We start from the raw sequence: 20,354 nt of genomic DNA, 5'->3' as shown, positions 1-20,354 counted from the left end.
TTGCATTTCTTTTTAACACTAGAGGGCACCACGGAGACTCCATTTCATAGGCGCATAGTGTGGTCAAAAGTGTTTTCATCACCGCTTACAAATCGTGTTTCTTATCAAATGAATCTTTGTGCCACAAAAATGTAAAACTTCCATCATGAGTCACATTTACCCCAACTCCCGGATTCAAAGGGCTGGTCACCGCGGCAACAGTTTGATGTTCCCAGTAAGTTCTGTGACCTCTGTCTCTCCTTGTGCATTGTGGGAAATAGAATATCAACAGCTGTTGCACAGTGGGTGACCTGTGCACCACATCTAGGATGACTGGCCAGCATAACCATGGTGATGAATTATGTCACAGGTTTTTGGTTCCTCGCTTGACAACACACAGTCTATGTTGTAGCGTGTATTTCCATCTGGATACAGAAAAAATCTATATTCCTAATAGTAACCATTCTGAAACGAAAAGTTCATGCTTACACAGGAACGGTCCATAATGTTTAATTGAACCGCTGTCCTGATGGCTCTAAAATAACTTGAAATTATGGAAGGGTCAGTTTTTATTGGATATGTTGATCATGTTTAAGGTTTTAAAAAGGTTTATAAAAGCAGATAATTGTAACCGTTTGTTTGGTGGATGGACTGCTCTTCGCATTCATTTCAAGCGGTAAATTGAGCAAAGTTAAGCTATTTTCTGCATGCTGTTGTACTGACGTGAGTAGTAAATAAGGCGTGCCAGACACAGAAACCTCTATTTACAGCAGCCAGTGTTTTGCTCATACTACGTGCTGTTTAGCATGTGAATGACATAAAAAGACAGTCTTAGACCGTGACGATAGGAACTAAAAAACTAAAAATACATTTATTAATAGCCTTTATAAATTCTGTGGAACATAAGAGAATATATTTTGAGTGGTTTTGTGTTGTTGGGGGTCAATGTTGTTTGGTTACCAACGTCCTTCAAAATATAATTTCAGTTCATGATGTAGAAAGTAAGCAGAGATGTAATAAGGGAAACACGACTCATTTCTCTTGTTTACGGCTATTTAAATCGTTTCTGTTTCTCTGTTTTAGGTACAAACACCTCTGTAATGATGATGGGCCACGACAATCTGAAACATCAGGTTCTGTGCATCACCAGCCATCAGTCTGAAAGCTGTGAAACACCTCAATAACTCACAGCGACAGTAATAAAAGTCTGGAACAACACACACATCTCACTGCTCCTGCCCGACTCCATCACCTGAACACTGTGCCGCAAACCTGTCGAAAATGCTGCAGAGGCCACAATAACATTTAAATAACATCACAGTCCATAGAAAAGCAGCCCGTCCTGATAAACAGAAGCTTTTTCAAAGAGGCGTGCCATTGAAATTCAATTTCTTTTTGACCACATCCGTATAATTTCCACAGATCTTACATGTACACTGTCCGCAGAGTTGTGTGTCATTTTTTAAATAATCCTCTCACTAAATCAATACTTGATTTAACTCGCTTTGACGTTTTCTCATTTTCACCTGATATTGTTTTCCCACCTTGGATTCCTCTTCCATAAATGTTCTTATCTCACAGTTGTTTCTGCAGTTTAAGTGGCTTGTGGACAAAGAGTCTGCCACATTGTGATAGGGATCTGTGGAAATGTGGTCCGGTGACTGATGTTAGGTCTATGTTTGAAAATGTAGATCTCAAAACCACACACTAAAGAGGATCATTTACTTTAGGTGAAAATCCTTTACAGTTTAAAGGGATAATTCACCACCCATTTATTCACTCTCATGTCATTTAAAACCTCTATATGACTCTTTCTTCTGTGAAATGTCTCTGTAGATTTGTTTCCGCAACAAGTCAATCCGATGTTTATCAACATTCTTCAAAATATCTTCTTTTGTGTTCTGCAGAAGAATGTAAGTCGTACAGGTTACAAATGACATGAGGATGAATGAGTGATAAAGTATCCCTTTGGTGCCCCTGAAATAGTTTCGAAAGTCTGGTTCAGTCAAAACATTTTACTTTAAGATTCTGCAAGATATGACAAGAGTCATAACCAAAGAGATTTCATCAAATACCCTATTTGCCAACATCTTGAATCTCATGAAAACACCTTCAGGTTGAATTTAACAAAGGTAGAACCTAAGACTTGATGTGATATTGTTGTTACAAATCATGGAAAGGATGGCTTTGAATCATGTTTGTTCCATATATGGCATCACATCATACGCTAAAGCCTTTTGCTTTGTTTCTGCATGCATCCAGTATCAGCGATATTGAAGCTGATGACATTTAGTATCCTCACTTCTGCTGCTCGTGTGGTGCTAAAAGACGATCTTTTTCACATTTTGTTGCGATGAAACTTTCTTGAGGTTTGTTTGCGCATCTGTTTTACTGTGTCACAAAGTTATATATTCAGATTTGTACTTTAGACGTCAACAGCCCCTGATCCCCGCTCACGTATGATGTACGTAATAAGAGCGATGTAAACACTGTGCCTTTTTGTGTTTCACAGCGGAAAGACATGATGGTAAGTATAATTGACTAATAACTCTCTTGAGGTAAGATTTTCATTAAAAGAGAAGATTCTGTTTCATGAAATTATGTGATGTACCTGTGCTAAAAAGATGTGCAAGCCCATTGACGGCTGTGTGTGACGGTGGGCGGGGCTACAAATATAACACACCTCTGTTTGAACAAACGTGAAACCCTAAACAGGTGAACTCTGTCAGAACTGGATGGGAAGGTTATTGAAAGGTTATTTGTCTAGATGTCAAAGATCTAAGTGCATGCAGGTGCCTGTGTTTTTCTATATGCTCATGTGAGCAAGCACATTGTGGTTCGTCGAAATTGTATGTGTGTGTAAATAGACACAGAGAGCAGAGCGAGACAAGAGGGTGAGACAAGCGTGTGTGTGTGCAATCTGAAACTGAGAACGCTTCTTAAACCTCTCCCTCTCTCTCTCTCTCTCTCTCTCTCTCTCTCTCTCTCTCTCTCACTCTGTCTTAGGTCGCAGTCCTCCCGCGGTCTCCCTTCCCACATAATGTGTGTGAGAGACAGAGAGTGAGACAGCACGGCTGGTGTTGTATGTGTGTAAGGACTCTCGGTGTGTGACTTGTGTGTTTTGTGTGCATGTTTAGGGGCTGGGCTCAGAGCCCCCGTGGACGTCCTGAGAGTGGAGGGAGGCTGTCGTTCCCCGCAGGGACCCCTGCATGCAGATGGCGTGAGCAGTCAGGGGAAAAGTTTATGACAGTTCTGTATTCTGTTCACGACCGCCTCATGGATCTCTGTGGTTTTGTGGATACAGCGACAGACTTTTTACCAGGCTGACTCAGTAATGCACTGCTGGCGGACAGAGTCACGTTCTGGATTGAATCTTGGAGTCTCGCTGTGAATCTTATATTGGATTGTTTTGGTTCTACTGGACCTGTCTTGGATCTCAGGACACAGCCGTTTTTAGGGTAAGAGATGTGATGTTTCCAGTCATTTCTGTCATGTTGGCTTTGTTGTGTGTGGGGGTGTTTGGCATTTTGAGAATGTGTGTGTGTTTAGTAATAATATAGTGCTCATGTTGCTTTATAATAACAGGTTTTTTCATCATGTGTAATGAGAGTGGATCCAGGAACCTTGCGTGAGAGTTCATGTTTGTCATAGCCACTAAACACACACAGCAATGATCTATAATCTGTGTGTGTGGATCTTATTTTGTCTTATCGGTCACTCAGTAATTTGTCTTTTTGGTTGTAAACAAAGAAAACTGTTTTTTTATTGAAGATACTCAGGCATGAGTCATTTATTACCAATGCTGTGTCCATCTATTTTACCATTTTTTCGGATTGGAATTATTGTATGTATTCTTGTATTGTTGCATTTTCTACCTTTACAGTACGTTACACACACTTTTATGACCTTACAGTCTACATGCCTCTAAAAACACATTAAAACGTGAGAACAGTAAAGCTGAAAGGAACTGGTGATGGATAATATAATGCACTAAAAACATCTGTACTTTTGTTTTGAACTTGAAGTGTAGTGTACGTCATCGGTCAGCTGTTCATGTACCTTCAAGCACTTCCCTACGTGTCACAGACTTCACCGCTTCACAAAACCAGGATCAAATGTCTACAGTTGTTCTCAATCTGATCTGAAATATTTGGAGAAGTGTTGCAGCAGGTTGGACAGAGAAGTGTTAAAATAGCACAGATGTTCCTCTTTTGCGCTGAACACTTGGTCGAACACTTGCGAGCATCCAGAGGAAAATCTCGTGCTGACGTTGCTCTCGGGTGACTTGGAGTTCGGTTTTGTTTCCAGCATCAAGTTGTCTGTTGTTCCCTTTTAGCAGAAATAAAGATATCAATTTGTTATTTAGTTGATTATGGACTTTGAAATCTCTGCAAATCTGACCAAAACCTGACAAATTTCTTGAGATTGAGTTTTTTTGCTAAGTCTCAACTTTTATTGTTGTGCTCTTGATGGAAACAATTGGGACAGTAAGGATTTCTTATACTGTAGTTCTTACGTGTCTCACTTTGGGTACTCATAAATCATGGTTTAGCTCAACGCTTCTAAATCGAATGTGTTATGAACCCAGTCAATTTCAGCTTTGTTAAATGGGGTTTGAAGGAGTCAGACCGAGAGCGAGTGAGAGTTACTGTAGATTGAGATGCAGATAGAGACCATAGAAGCGGGAATGTCTGTCATCTCAGAGACATTGTGTAGGGGGCGATGAAATCCGATCGAGAACAGAACACACAGTTCAGAAATGCAAATAGGTGAAGCTGTATTCTGGTTTCTGTGTGTGTGTGTGTGTGTGAGTGTGTTATTGTATATAGTCATTTAGCAATAATACATTGATAAAGTGTATTGATTTTCATTTAGCTATCAGACTTGCGTCTGGTAGAAAAAACAAAGGTGTTGTTTCTTCTAGATTTATATGTTTGGTTTTGTTCTACACTTATAAGTTGTGCCTCAATTTGCAAACTTAAGTGGATAAGGTGTGTGAAGCAGAAGGGGCGGGGCTAAAAATATCAAAGCTCCAAAGGGAACCGCATAGATGACGTATTTTTGTTTACGGTTCATCGCTCCAAAGTATATGGGTTTTTAATGGGTTTTTGATAAATCGCCTGAACTAAGGTGAACACGTTTTTTAATAAAGTTTGAAAAAGTTGTCAGAGGTTTGGTGGCGGTGAGGTTGATATCGAGCGAACTCGAACTTCAAAAGTAACAAATTGTGTTTTCATTTGTAAAAATGATCTTGATAGACAAGACCTGTACACATCATAAACCTTTGTTGATCACAGAGCTTGGTTTTTGCGATCTTCCAAAAGTCTGTAAAGATCTGTAAAAGGCTTTCGTTCGAGGAAACCTGTGCGGCCCTTACTTCGAGGTTGGAAACTCCATTTCAGAAGTGTTTGTGAGTCAGAATAAGGGACCTGTTTGGACTTTATGAAGTTTTTAAACTTTTTATAGAGCCTTTTTCTTTACCAAATTTGAATTGGCAACATCAACAAAAACTGATGATACTGTATAAATCCAGATTTATTTATTTTGCAAGAAGCTACTAGGTTTTCTATTTATATCGACTGTTCTTGATTTGTTTTTTCAACCCACCCATGAGGTGCCCCTGTGGCCAACGCCTGTGGGTTTACAGCACTAGGCATTTCTTCTGAAATTTTCCTAAATGAGTCATCTCATATGCCTGAGTGGTTTTGCACAGATGTGTGATCATACAAGGCGTTTTAAAAAAAAGTGTAAGAAACTACACTTGGCAACAGGTGTGCTCACTTTTACCCAAATGATCTCGCAGTTGGCAATATGTTACACAGATATTTATATGGCATCTTATTCATTTCTATATACACAGTCTTGGCTTTTCTTTTTTTGAATAAAGAGAAAAATAGCATTAGGAAAGTTTGGGCATTTTAAGTCATACTTTGATATCTGTTTTGAAACAGGCTTTCTGACGTCATGACGAGATGCTCACTATTATGACATCATAATCACATGACCATTGTGTGACGTTCAGCTGGGCTGACTGCGGCCATCAGCATCATCAGACGGCATTAGGAGCCGCAGACCAACAGCTGCCAGATAGACGGACAGACAGATGGCACGAGTAATGCTTCAGACGTGCTTTTTTTAGATCATTTACACAGACACACACATGCCCCTTGAAGGCTTAAAGCTATTGAAAACAGCAGATGAATGACATCTTGTCCGTTTTAACACCCATTTAATGCACGTGGGCTTTGTTTTATAAGCTTTCTCTGTTTCTTTAGTTAGTACTAAAACAGTCTGAAGTTATGCTCAGGTTTCTATATTACTACAAGTATATACGTTTTACAATTATTAGTAAAGGACCGTTTGTATCTTTTTGGTTGGTCTTTTGTTGTCGATCCCAGGGATTGCACATACTCAGATACAAGCGTCAGCTAAATGCATAAATGTAAATGTGACAAAATCTAGCTTAGGTGGGCAGCTGTCTGCTTTACGAACCAAACTTTCAATACACAGACTGCGTGTGTATCTATTTATATATATAAAACCTGATACCAAAAGAAGTGGTAAATATTAAAGGATGTGGCTAACCGACAGCTTACTTCACCCCAAACCCTATAATAATTTTATTAAAAAACGCGGGTTTCAAGAAGTGTCAAAAGAACGATAAATGGCTGCTCAAGTGAGGGGAAAAAGGGGAAAATTCACGTCAGTAAACACAAATTAATGGATTACTGTTCGTGAAAAGATCACGAATTCCCGTGAGACTGTGTTGTATGAACACATGAGCTGGAGAACATGGCGGGACACCGAGTGTCCCATTCACGGCAGTAAAAGGGGCAAACAAACCCATGTCAAACACGGAGGCCGGTTCTGTGTGCACAGCTCCATCACATTCCCATGAAGAGAGTAAACACACGAGTCAAGCAAAGAGCTGTAGAGGTGACCAGATGCTACACTGAACCAACAGGTACAGAAGAACACTTTCACAATAGACGGATTCAAGTTTGGTCAAGCAAATATTGTGTTCATTCTTCAGTATAGTTCTTAACTTTTGTCTTTTATGTTTAGGTTTTGAGAACAGCTAGGAGGTAATTCTTAAAACGATCATCAATCGTGTGATTATATCACAAAAAACATTTTTGACGCTTGCCATTGATACAGTGAAGACGAATGAAAGTAACCATGCTTTGAAGGTGTCTGTCAATAGCGTTCTGTCTAACATCTTTCATGTTCAACCGAAGAAACAAAGCGATACGGATGTTATTTGAAAGAAGTCCTTTGGATGAGTAAGCAACAAAAGAGTCGTTCAATGCCTACACAGGGCTTTAGTCTTGTCATGAAGTAACCCATTAGGTGTAATTGAGTTGTCTGTTACAATAACAAAAAGTGATGTTTTCCTCGGTTCTGTGCCAGCTAGCGCCGGCCAAACGTAGTCATGAACATCACAGTTTCAATTAAACTTGAAATCAAAGCAGAGCTGAACGTGCAGATCGGTTAAGTCCTTTCTTATTATGCTTGATCGATGTTGGCAGACATCCACACATGCAAGAACATATCTGTCCACTCTGATGAAAGCCAGCGACTTGAGATGCATGTGCTGTACTGATCTTTACAGTAATTGAATCGGCCAGCAGAATAAAAAGACATTGTTTCCTTGTTCTAAATGGACAACTTGAAAAGCATATTTCGTTTCTGAGATTGATTAAGAAGGACTAGTTAAGAGTGTGTGTTATTGGCTAAAGTCTGCTGTGACTGAATCTGCATTTTAATGTTCGAATTACAGAGAAACTTTCACGATCCTGTTGCAGTTTTAGCAGGGAACAGTGAGGAACAGACCGTAGCAAAGACTACACAAGTGTCAGGTCATGGACAATTTATGCCGGGTTGTTGTAACCCATGGGTGGGTAAAATATGGACAAACCCAAGTGTTGGTTTAAATGAACCTTTTTCTATGCAGTGAAATTTATCTGAACTTTGCATTTACTTTTGTTTCATTTAGTAGGGGGTTTTTATCCAGCCTAACTTATTAAAAGACAATCTGATTCTGTGCTCAAACATTGTTTAAGGGTCAGTTCACCCAAAAAACTAAATTCTTTCATTATTAATTCACCCTTCAAACTCGTTTGACTTTGTTTCTTCTGCATAACACAAAAGAATATATTTTGAAGAATGTTGGAAACCGAACACCTGCAGTGTCCATGACTTCTGTTGTATGGACATAAAACCAATGCAAGGCAATGGGTACCTTACTACCGACGGTGTGCGGTTTCCATCATTCTTCAAGGAGCTCGAACAAAGGAGCTTCGTAGTCTTTGTGAATGACATTCTGAGCTCAAATTGTGGATGAAACCCGGAAAGTACTTGCTGGAAGTGTTTTGGAGAATGTACATGGTGATCGCGATACTCCCGCAGGGTTTGCAGATATTAAACTTTTGAAAAGGGAACATGGTTCCCTTAGATTTGTTTTTGCATTTATACAAAATAAGCAAGACTGAAATTTTTTTATGTTGTTATTTTCATTTCTTATATTTCTCGGCAGAGAAACATTTACCACGAAGTGCTTTAACACTTACTATAGATTAATAGCTACATCTGTTGTCGTAGTGACTTTTAATTGTCTTTTAAACATTTATGATATTTTTCCAAAAACACAGTTATACAGCTTTTTACACAATACCATTATACCGTTGCAATGAGATTTGTGATTTTACCTGTATTTACTGTGCTAGAAATGTGGTTCTGTCAAAGAAACTTTGGTAACACTTCAGTATAGTTGTTAGTGTCATGCCTCTTATTGTTTATTAGTACTTATAAAGCACCTATTCTGCATGACTATATTCTACATCCCTAATCCTACCCAATACATAAACCTAACAAGTACCTTACTAACTATTAATAAGCAACACATTTATTTCTTAAGTTTATTGGGGAAAAGACGTAGTTAATGGTTTGTTAATAGCGACTATTACCCCTTATACTGAAGTGTTACCGACACTTTCACAAGGGTACACTCTTTAAAAAAACGATGTCATCGAAGAATCACGTTTGACTGCATGGTTCCATAAACCATTCCATTAACCTTTAACATCCAACGAATCTTTTCATAAAAGGTTCTTTGTAAAAAAAGATTCTTTAGAATATAAAAAGTCAGACATGAATGTTCTTTGGGAAAGCAAAAATGGCCTCAAAAAATGTATGTAGCACCTTTTGCAGCCGTGTAAAGTAATGAAAAGATCATTGTTTCCCGGGAAGAGCTCATCCAACCCTCCTCTGCGGCTGGGAGACATAGATTTCTGTTTTCTCCAGAGATTCATTCTATATCTTATGTGTATTTGTTGGATATTGTTCTCGTATTCCCTCATCACACTCGCTCACACAGACGGTTCCAAGGTCAAAGAGTGTGAGAGATTCGGCATAGGAATCCAGAGCTGTAGTATGCTAAATAAGCAGATGCAGTCCGCTGTATTATAAGCCTATCGATGTCATAGACCGAACACGCAACAAACAGGAAGTGGTGTTGGGAAAAACTTCTCTTATAAGAATACAATATACATATTGGCATAATTATTTTAGTTATATTCATTTTATTTATTATTATCAGTTGTTTATTTTTTGCCTCAGACTTCAAAAATCTGAAATTCTGATTAAACTGAGAATGAATAATACATTTCTATTCGGCAGACTGCAGTGCATAATTCAAAGCTCATCAATAAACTCCTTCATGCCAGACAGAGTGACTGTGGAAGACGTGTGTCTCCATCATCAGAAGACCACTTATCCACACACATGCACACACACATTCAGCTCATATTTTATTCGCTTATTATAGTTATACATTTTTGCCATCACAATGATCATCTCAATGAGAAACCTTTTGTCTAGGCGTCTCGTTTAAAGATGTGGTTTGGGCTTTTGATGAAAATTCCTTCGCAAAACTCACCACCGCCATGATGCTATAAGAGCAAATGGTTGCTATGGTGTAAATATGTGGTTGCTAGGATGTTCGTAGGGTGCTCTAAAGGGTTTCTCACCGGCCCAAGTTTCTAGATACCGTTTGACTGAAGTCCTGCCTTGAAGGGACACTTCCCCCATAAACTTATATTCCTTCATCATTTACTCCTCCTCATGTCATTCCATGAGACTTTCTTTCATATGCAGAACACAAAAGAAGAAGATTTTGAAGAACGTTGGTAACCAAACAACATTGGACTTTATCGACTTCCATTGCAAAACGCAAGTCATTACTCAAAATATCTTCTTTTGTGTTTCACAGATGAAAGAGTCCTACACAGGTTTTGCAAAACATAAGTGTGAATAAATGATGAATACATAGTAAACTATCCGTTTAATGTATACATGGGTTGTTTTCACCTGTTTTTCAGTTGACACAATAGCTCATCTCTCCTCAACAAGTCGTATACAGCATAATGTATTTCGTGTTTGAAGCTGTTTTTAACTTGGTTTAATATTTGGGGTTTGTGTAAATCCCTAACAGAAATTAGGAGCAACAGTATTAAGGAGTGAGAATGTTTGGGGGGAGATTCTTCTATGGAGTCTCTTTGGTTGTTGTGGTGAGGTTTTGTGTTTGAAGTTTTGAGCATGTCCCTTTCACAGCTGTTTTTGACATTATAGATTGGAACGTTGTGTGACGCCTCATATTGCTGCACCCGCAGACAGCATTAATATATCACAGACTTGGCACGGCGACAGAGTCCTCGCGCTCTCGTGTATGTTGGCTTGAACTAACACGAAATGCGACAAAATAAATTGTGTGAACTTTGTTATCGAACAGTTTTATAACGTTGTGTGTTTCAGTCAGCCAGTTAGTTATCGTAAGTGTTGGCAGTCTGATCAGATAATGTGTAAAGACGGAGCTAAAAAATCACGGCGGATCATTCGTCACGCTGCAAATGGGGCGTATCACATTGTGGGAGCTTTCACACCGTGATGCTCATGCTGTGTGCTGCATACATTGCCAAGTAGATGCTTTTTAAAGCTCACATTCCGGTGTACATTAAATTGACTTCATACAGCAGAAATAACATAAAACTGTAGTTTTTGTTGAAGCTATAATGTGTGTGCGTGTGTGTAATGGCAATGCATCCGCAGCCATGCTCTTGCTAAAAATGACAGTTGTCGAGCAGAATGCTTAAGCAACACATCTGGAGTTCATTGAATCTCACACGTACACACTGTCACCTCAGTGCTCATGACAGCGTGGCAGTGCTGCCTTCTTACTGTGAAATTGCTTTTAACCAAACCACTATTGGATACTATTGAAGTCCAACAAATGCTACATTTAGGTTTTATAGTTTATCCAAAATCGTTTCTTTTCATGAATGGTTACAATTACTGCAAATTTTCATTAACTGTGCTGTATGCAACACATAAAATCTTAAATTCAATAAATTAGAATTCACAATTGTTAGATGTGTAAATACAATAGCATACTGTATATTTCACTTCTTTCAACTTTAGTTCAAAAGCTGCCTTCAAGTTTTAAGTTGAATTTACAATTAAGATTCATTTAAATGGTGTTACACTTACTAAATGACTAAATTTCGTATAACTTAAAAAACTAAAATTTAAAAGTCAGTTTAAGGGAGTTGAATTTAAAGTTTAAAATTTGATTTAAAGGCACAATGTGTAATTTTTGGAGGATCTGTTGACAAACGCAATACAGTATACTGTACATAACTGTCTTCAAAGATGTATAAAGACGTGAAGCTTTAGAATGAGCGATTTTCTACAGCCTGTCCCCTTGCATGAAATTGCAAAGATTGCGTTTTGTAAATACTTTATCCCCTTCAGCAAAGAAGTGAAAACATGACGACATCCGTGGAACTTTGAAAGGGAGGGGTGAGCTGTTGGTTGCAATTCTGAACCTCACTTCTAGATGCCGCTAAATTTCATACACTGGGCCTTTAATTTAAAATGTACTTATACATAATGTTAAAAATACTGAAAATGTCACATATAGAAAGTACGTGTTGCAAATGCAGTGTCATGCTGTCTTTAAGCTCACACAAAGGGAACTTGGAGAGAAAAGTATCTGCGTGTCCCCGTTTGAACCGTTTCCGTCTCCGGTGCTGGCAGCCGTTGAAAAAACATCGTCTGTGCTTTTTTCCGAAGCCTGCTGAGAAAATGAAATGCAGGGGCGGTATTTCAGAATCCTGTCTGAAGCTCAACGTGTTCTGACATTGCCCTCGTCTGAATCATTAATGAGACGTTGTTAGATAGAGGAGGAGAAAAATAAGCCGTGACCTCTAAATATAAGAGGAACAGGAGGATTACCGCAGTAACTCTTTCATTTGCAGGTTATCTTTTTCTCAGTACGTTATTTTTACCTCAAAATCACATTGCAAATCCCGATGTAATCTACTCAGGGTCATGAATGATAATGGAGATGGAGATTGAGGCTTAAATTGTGAGTTCATGGTATTTTAAATCTGTGGTCACCAGGGAGTGAACATTTCACTGAACGTTACTTGTGTTCCTGTGCATTCTGGGATTGCAATACTGTCTATGATTTTGGCCAAAAGGAGATATTCTGTTTGCAGAATCATGCCTACATTGCCAAGAAATGTGGTCTAGGTAGCAAACAAACTGGCATTTGTTAAACAACACCCGATGGATTTGGCATACAGCCATGCTATTTGTAAAAATCGAGACAGTGCCAGCAGGCCTCAGGTGTGGCAACCCAAGTACACAGGATTTAAAAGATGAATGGAAGAGACACTGGCATCCTATAAACACCAACACACACAACCACAAACATCAAACTGTGATGTGAGCGGCAAAACCACACCAACAGTCGTAACTATTATTTATACCTGAACAAGCTGTAACGTACTTGAAAATGACATAAAATGTATGGTTCAAAAAAGAGAGTGTTTTTTGCGTGATCTTCCATGATTGTTTGTTCAGGATCACGTCTCCTTTCTCTATGTGTTGTACTTAATGTAATCTTTTAAACAGAATGTTATTGTGGTAATGATTTTATTCCAACTGCAAACAACATCTGTTTTTTCTTGTGAGGGAGCGAGAAAAAAGAGAGAGTGAGTTACTATTCAGGGAAACATTTTCACTTCCTCCCCGATGACCACAGATTTGTATATTTCCACCTCCACCTGAACTCTTAAAACACACTTGTGGTCCTTGTGGAAGATAATATCTGCAATTAGTTAAACACAAAGTTTATTTTTGAACTTTACATTGCAAAAGTAGGACCCTGAAAGTAAAAAAATGTTCATGGGTAGTATATATAAAACATTAAGAGACCATTTCAAAGACCGTTTTCAGTTTTCTGAATTAGCTATTTATGGGTATGTGTTTAGGTAAAATTATCATTTTTGTTTCACTCTGCGAACTGCTAACAATATTTCTACCAACTTTCTGATCAAATTGGCATTCATTTGCAGAAAATGAAAACTGGAGAATCATGTCAAAATAACAGAAAAGATGCTCTGTATTTTCCAGGCCTCAAATTCTGCAAAGAAAACAAGTTCATATTCCCTCTTAAGCTATGTATTTAGGAAAAATTCTAATAAGATTTTTATGTGATAACCACAGTTTTAATGTGACTTGTCACGCTGTCAGTCCTTCACATTGGTTTTGGATGTCTTTGTCACTCCTCAGGTTTGATTTAGTTGAAATGCAACATACACTGGACCGGAATGGCCACTAGACACCTGTAAATTCTATATATACATGGTTTTCACCTTGTATTTGCAAACATATAATAATAATATTTGTGTTGTTATTCTTGTGTTCAGCAAGGTCTGCTTTTTTGCTCATGGAAGAGCAGGCTGGCAGCGCGGGCAACAGCCCAAAGCAGGGCCGCGGGTCGGGCAGACATGATGTCCTTCGCTGCGGTTGGCTCCGGAAGCAAGGAGGCTTCGTGAAGACCTGGCACACGCGTTGGTTCGTCCTCCGAGGAGATCAGCTCTACTATTACAAGGATGAAGATGAGACCAAGGCGCTGGTGAGTTAGAGCGTTATTTTGAAGAAATACATTTACGCATTTGATGGATGCTTTTTTTCGATGTGTTGTTTTCCTTATGTGCATTACCTGGGAATTGAACACATGACCTTGATGTTTTTACTGATATGTTCTTCCAGTTTGGCTATAAAAATATAATTAAAGGGTAGTTAGAATAGCTAATCCAGAAATGTCTATTCTGTCATATTTTATGTACCTTTGAGTTGTTTCAAACCTTTTGTCATCGTCCGTTTACTTTCATTGTATAGTTAAGATTAGCCAAAGTATTCTAAAAAGTAACATATGCAATGTAAAAAATGTACTGTACAATTTACCACAAACGTTGCCAGTACGACTGTAATTTACAAGAGTATTGTAAATAACGAACTACAGTTTCACTGTAAAAATACAGCATATTTAAGTATATATTTAAGCAGAAAAAAATATATATTTTTGCAGCTGTCATATTTTATATGAATATAATACATTTATATGAATTTAAATTAAATTAAATATAAAATAAATTGTTACAAAACACAGACCAGAAGTTAACTTTGAGCCAGGTGAGTGCGTCTGATTAAACCATCTGTAGTCATAATATTTAAGTATAAATTTTGAGAATAAAGTCATAGGAATACAAAAATAAAAGCCGTAATATTTATATAAGTTGTAAAATCAGTATAAACTCATATTTAAGAATAAAGTCATTTATTATGACATGACTGTTTTTGAAGTGATGTGAACAAACAGATCTGCTATCCAGAAAAAAATACTATGGTTATATTCTCAATCTTATTTTTATCTATATGTACAGAACTTTTATCTTGGGTGAACTGTTCCCTCAAACGGCCGGATGTTTTGCGCCTTTACACTCAAACACGCGCACAGATGTTCGTATTGTTTACACGCTACACATTGTGTCAGTTGTAAGCCACTGCTAAGCCTTCAGTAAGACACGAGAGGCCACACACATACACACATTCACTCACGCACAAATTTACGACATCCTCTAAATTCACATCTCGTGCCAAGACCCAAACAAGAGAGGTGAGGAGAGAACGACCCGCTTTCCACCTCTCCGCAATCTTGACTGAATGATGACCTGTCACGGTTCTCCCTCCAACTGAGATTTTTATCCTCGGGGTAGCACAGGTGGTCTCGAGAGGCCACAAAAGTGAATCGGGTAAGAACTTGAGAAGTCTCCATCAATCTTTAAAGACTCTTAGGCGAGTTAACGTTTCAGCCTAAAGGAATATTAAGTGTACACCTTTATGATCGAGTTCTAAGGTTCGTCTCCTTTTAACTTTGAAGCTCCATGTTAAACTTCAATTTTCATGTTTAATGTACTGTTAGAGAGCTTGTCACGGTGCAGTTAAATATCAAATATCAAGGCTAGCCAGCATCTCCGTAGTTTTCATAGCTATGAAAGGACACTGAATATCCCTTTTAAAGAAAAGACTTTGATGTTTTTCAAGAGACCAGGGTACTCAGGTTGTTAGAGTACTTAAAGATATATGAAAGGTCTTAACTAAACAGACAAGCCTTCACCTCAGGGTGCTAAAATAATTATAGGCTACCCTAAAAACATCTACTAGGAATTGACACTTTTTGCACCTATTTGTACATCCGTTTCTTTTACATATTCACGTCTTTCAAAGTCTCCCAGCATAGCTTTGAGGTGAAAAGTACAAAGATTTCCGCCAAACACATTGAATTAATAATCGATTCTCATTTACGAGCGTAATCTCCTGCCGTGTCTGAACTGGCACGTTCAGAGCGAACATTGTGTGTGAATGTTTACATCTTTGCACGTGTTCATGAGCCTGAACTCAATATAGACCAAATGGGGTCAGACTTGTTTTGCTGTGCGGAATAAAGCGAATCCAACCACGAGACGCAAAACAAATTCAATAGATGACCCAGTTACATCAAAACCGAGGATAAACTCACGTTTACTTTTTTGACTTTTTCCAGAGACATATTTCAAGACCAAATGGAAGGCAAACGTGAGTCACGACTGTTATGACAGGACTTTGTTGACACATAACCAGACGTTTAAACCATAAAAGTGCAGTATTTGTTTTTCCTATGCGTACTGTTTAATCATCGTCATAAACTATTCCATATGAGCAGCATGGGTGTGTGTGTGTCCGTAGCTCAAGGGTCTTCATAACAACAGGGTGTCGCAAGACAAAAAAGCAGGAGAAGAAGACGTTGACACAACATGAGACGCGAAGATTCAAATCATCTTTTTGACTGAAAAGACTGTATTCTGCCAGCAGTTAATGAGAAACATTGTTCGCTGTTTTAAAGAAGCAGCTTTCTTACATTTCTGTACCCGTCACTTGCCGCTTCAACTGGTTTTAATGACACTGAACTTGTTTTTTGCATTGTCCTGCTTATAGACAGTAGCATCAGATGATATTGAAAAACTTTTATAAAAAGCTTTTTTAAAGTCCCCGTGAAATAAAAAATGACAGTTCTTATATTTTCATGAAATATTGCAGCGTTTATTTTTCAAATTCATGTAACCTCATAATCTGCAGTTAAAATCTGAAAATGCACTTCCGCCCTTAAATGACTATCCATCTCAAATGACGTACATTAGACGGCTTTGGGCGGAGCATCCGTTAACTCCACCCCTCTACTGTGAGAGTTTCTTTTCAAAATGCAACAGCTGTTGTTACACGCCCATAAATTAAGTACATTTCAAAAATCACTGTATAAGGAGTTTTTTACATATACTATACTATACTATACTATACTATACTATACTATACTATACTATACTATACTATACTATACGATAGTCTCTTTAATGTGGGATTTGAACTGCAAGGTATTGAAATTCAGCATGGCAGTATCTACAGTTAGTTATAAAATATGTAAATGCCAACTTGAAAAAATACTGCACTTTGATGTTTACAATAGTAAACTGTGGTCATTTGTAATACTAAAGTATGGTATAGTTACTATCGTATACTCAAGTAGCTTATTCGCTCGTATTAACTCTAGAAAATACTGTTTAAATAGTTTTAACTATTGTAAAGTTCAAAAACACTATAATATCTAAGGTGTTTTCTACATTTTTCTAAAGAAAATATTATAGTATACTATAGTAATTTGTGTGGGAAATGAACTGCAAAGTATTGTAATTCATTATGGTTATTGCTGAATTGAAATGTTAACTATGTAAACTGTAGTTATTTGTTGGTATAATCACTGAAGTATACTTTAGTAGCCTATTCTCTTGTATTAGGTCTAGTTAATTGATGTAAATACTTTTGCAAATACTGTATTGCACTATAATTATTACTATGGTAAATATTATAGTATACTATAGTATTTTTACATGGGATATGAACTGCTAGGTAGTACAGATCATTACGGCTGTAGCTACAATCATGAAATATGTGTAAAATATCAAATAAACAATGTGTAATGAAGAAAGTGTATTTTAAGAAAGATGAGTATGAAAATACATGTGTCTCAAAGGTTGAAATGATGTACAGTAGTCATCTATCTTCTGCTACAGGCTGTAATTTAACAGTGATACCTGTTCTCCCGGTGGCTTTCACAAGAACCGTTTTTGCTTCTGTACAGCCTGTATTGACAGAGCCAGACACCATGAGGGAAATGTCCCTGTGCTTTTTTGGGCCCTGACAATGTTCAAAGCCTCAGAATCATCTGACTATGTCAGAGTTGCCTAAGTTCGCTGTGCTGTCATGTTGTCAAAGTCTTCATGAGGTGTTTAAGTAAGAAAAGTTTATCACCTCACCAACTTCATCAACAAGCCGAGAACGAGCCTTTTTCAGACATTAGAAAAACATGACACATTCTGCCTTAACATGGTGCACCACTTTTTTTGACAAGCAGGCACTTAAAAGATGTATAAATGTACGAGAAATGCCTTTCAGCACTCGTCTACACCCAACATGATGCTAACAGCTCCAAAATTACCATTTAACATTTGAAATATTTATGAGAATCACAACAAATGATGTCACTGACGCACACATGTCAAAGTTCAACTCCGTGAAGTCTACAGTGGATCTCTGTGTATAAGTTTGGCTACTCTGGACAAGATATTAGAAAATAAAACTTTGCACATACTACACAAATCACATTGTGTGAGGGTTAATTCTAAGTAAAACTGATACAAATCTATATTAGTGAAGATGTTTATAGTGAAACAGACCTGTGTGTGTGTAGTTTCAGTTCTAGCCTCTGTCTATCCATCTGTCTAACCCACACCCCACAGGTTAGGCATCCACCAAGACCCACAATGCATCTCTTGTTCTGCTTGCTTTTTTATGAATGAAAGCCCTTATAAACCCAAAGACATGGAATACTCCGCGGCCAGGGAATTTATTTGTCCGCAAAGGAAATAACATGTATTGTGGATTTTCACGTTTGTTAATCTTCCATATTATTTTTATAAGCGCCCTTATAAAATCAAACCATTGTGAAATATCCCTTGCCGCCGCATAACTGTATATTAAACATCAAATATGTTTTGACACATCAAGCAGAAGTTTGGTGTCCAGACTGGACAGACAAATATGTTTTTAAACAGGCCGTTTTGCTACTGTACCTTAAAGACATTATATGAAAGGTCTGTTTTTGAGGCATAGTTTTAGGAATGTTTTAGACATGTTGTTGTTTTCCCATCATGATCATTAAATATTACAACAAAAACCAACGTTTAGAGAAACTTGAAAGAAAGGCAAAAGAAATCTTGAATTAGTATTTGCACAAAGACCATACTATATATAACACATACATATGTAAAACAAAAATGTTTTGTGTTTTCACAACGTTTTATAAATGTTGAATGAGCTTGTGAGTTGGGAAATGTGAATATTAAAATGTTGTTATTATGTGGATGTTGTGTATTGTTATTTGTTCTGTGTCCAAAGATCAATTTTCAGCTTAGGCTGAACAATAAAGTACTAACTAACTAACTAACTAACTTATTATTATTTTATTTTTATATTTTTTAGTTTTCATCTTTAGTTTTTAATTATTCATTTATCTATTTTGTTATGTATGCTTTACATTAATTATTAATAATTTTTGAGTTTTAGTTTAGTGCCTAAACTTTTGTGCCTCTGCAATAAACTGAAATAGTAGTTCTATTTTTTTCATGTATATTTTGTCTTCAATTCCATATTATTCGAATGAGAAATGATTTAATAGTTTTTCTTTACGTTCCTTTTTATAACCTTCTGGGTTGCACATCTAGTGAAAGAAGCTAATCTCAACCTGATCGTGTTGTTCACATGCAGGGCTTTGAATACTGTCAGAATAAATCTTGAAATGTGTCAAATTCAGGTTGAGAAGTGAAGTGTAATTATGACTTGCCAGAAAGCATCGGCACAGAGAGCCACCAGAGGTGATGAAGCGCCATCATTAAAGTGGCTATTAATAAGCATCTTCATTCAAAGCGATGGCTCCATTGGTTACCTGCCCCATTAGCTTAATTGCCGTCTCTCATCCCGGTGCACGAGAATTTGCCCCTTGAGACTCGGCCTTGTGATCGCACACACACGCGCAGTTCTTGGCGAATTTATTTAACTTGAAATAAAGAGTGTCTTTGTGACGTTAAGCGTGCGGAGTCCTCCGCCACAGTTTGAGGTCGTGTGCGTCTGTCACGTTGGGAATGCAGAGAGCAGCCGCTGAAAGGGTCAAAGGTCAGCTGGTGTGGAGCGCGGAGTGCAGACATACGACATTCTTTTGTTCTACAAGCACATATATGTAGATAGAATGGGCAGAGGGGTTTTGTTCTGTGGTTTGCATAATTATTTTAATTCAACTTAATGTCGAAAAATTGCGTATGTGGCGTGACATCTAAGTCAAAACGCTGTGTTAGAGATAGTGAACCACTTTGTTGAATCGGTTTCCTCTTTCGAGAAGAAAACTGGAGTTTGATTACCAAGAAAAACTTTATTGCTATTTTATAGGACCGTCAACGTTAACGCTTTGCAACGCATGCAATTTCTTTTTTCAGATAAACGCAGCATCCGTTTTATTTCTCATCCTTTGTCTTGCCTTACATTATATAATGAAACTCTTATTCATGTAAAGGCCTTCAAACAGTTGCTTTGAAATTGCTTGAATAAACAAAACCTCAAAAGATTATGCCAGAAAGCCCTAGCATTTTCGTAAGCAATGATTTCAACGTGTTTAAAAAAATGAATGCAAAGAGCTGTGAAAATGGGAGAAGCGTCAGATGAGCGGCGGCGCATTCTTGAACCTGCTGCCGTGACTCCTGTCACTAATGTTAATCTAAGAACAAAAAAATTTTTCAATGTGGAATTCAATGTGTTTTGTAGCTTTAAATGAGAATGTGTATTTCATTTAGAATTTAGAATGAAGTGTTTGCTCTCAAAAAACA

At 37.6% G+C, this 20,354-nt stretch overlaps 1 protein-coding gene across 1 annotated transcript in view; it reads left to right on the top strand.

Annotated features, from left to right (window-relative positions):
* Positions 1–2,857: 2,857 nt before the first annotated feature.
* Positions 2,858–20,354, top strand: part of arhgap24 (Rho GTPase activating protein 24) — a 70,867-nt gene continuing 53,370 nt past the window's right edge. Inside the window, exons 1-2 of the mRNA XM_079486439.1 lie at positions 2,858–3,437; positions 13,752–13,960. Coding sequence (XP_079342565.1) covers positions 13,772–13,960 — 189 coding nt within the window. The 5' untranslated portion in view covers positions 2,858–3,437; positions 13,752–13,771. The remainder of the gene's footprint in view (positions 3,438–13,751; positions 13,961–20,354) is intronic.

This window comes from Barbatula barbatula, assembly GCF_947034865.1.
Source record: "Barbatula barbatula genome assembly, chromosome: 22".
In the NCBI taxonomy this organism is placed as follows: Eukaryota; Metazoa; Chordata; class Actinopteri; order Cypriniformes; family Nemacheilidae; genus Barbatula; species Barbatula barbatula.
The sequence above is the reverse complement of the archived record's forward strand: the minus strand, read 5'-3'. Positions and strand labels throughout refer to the sequence as shown.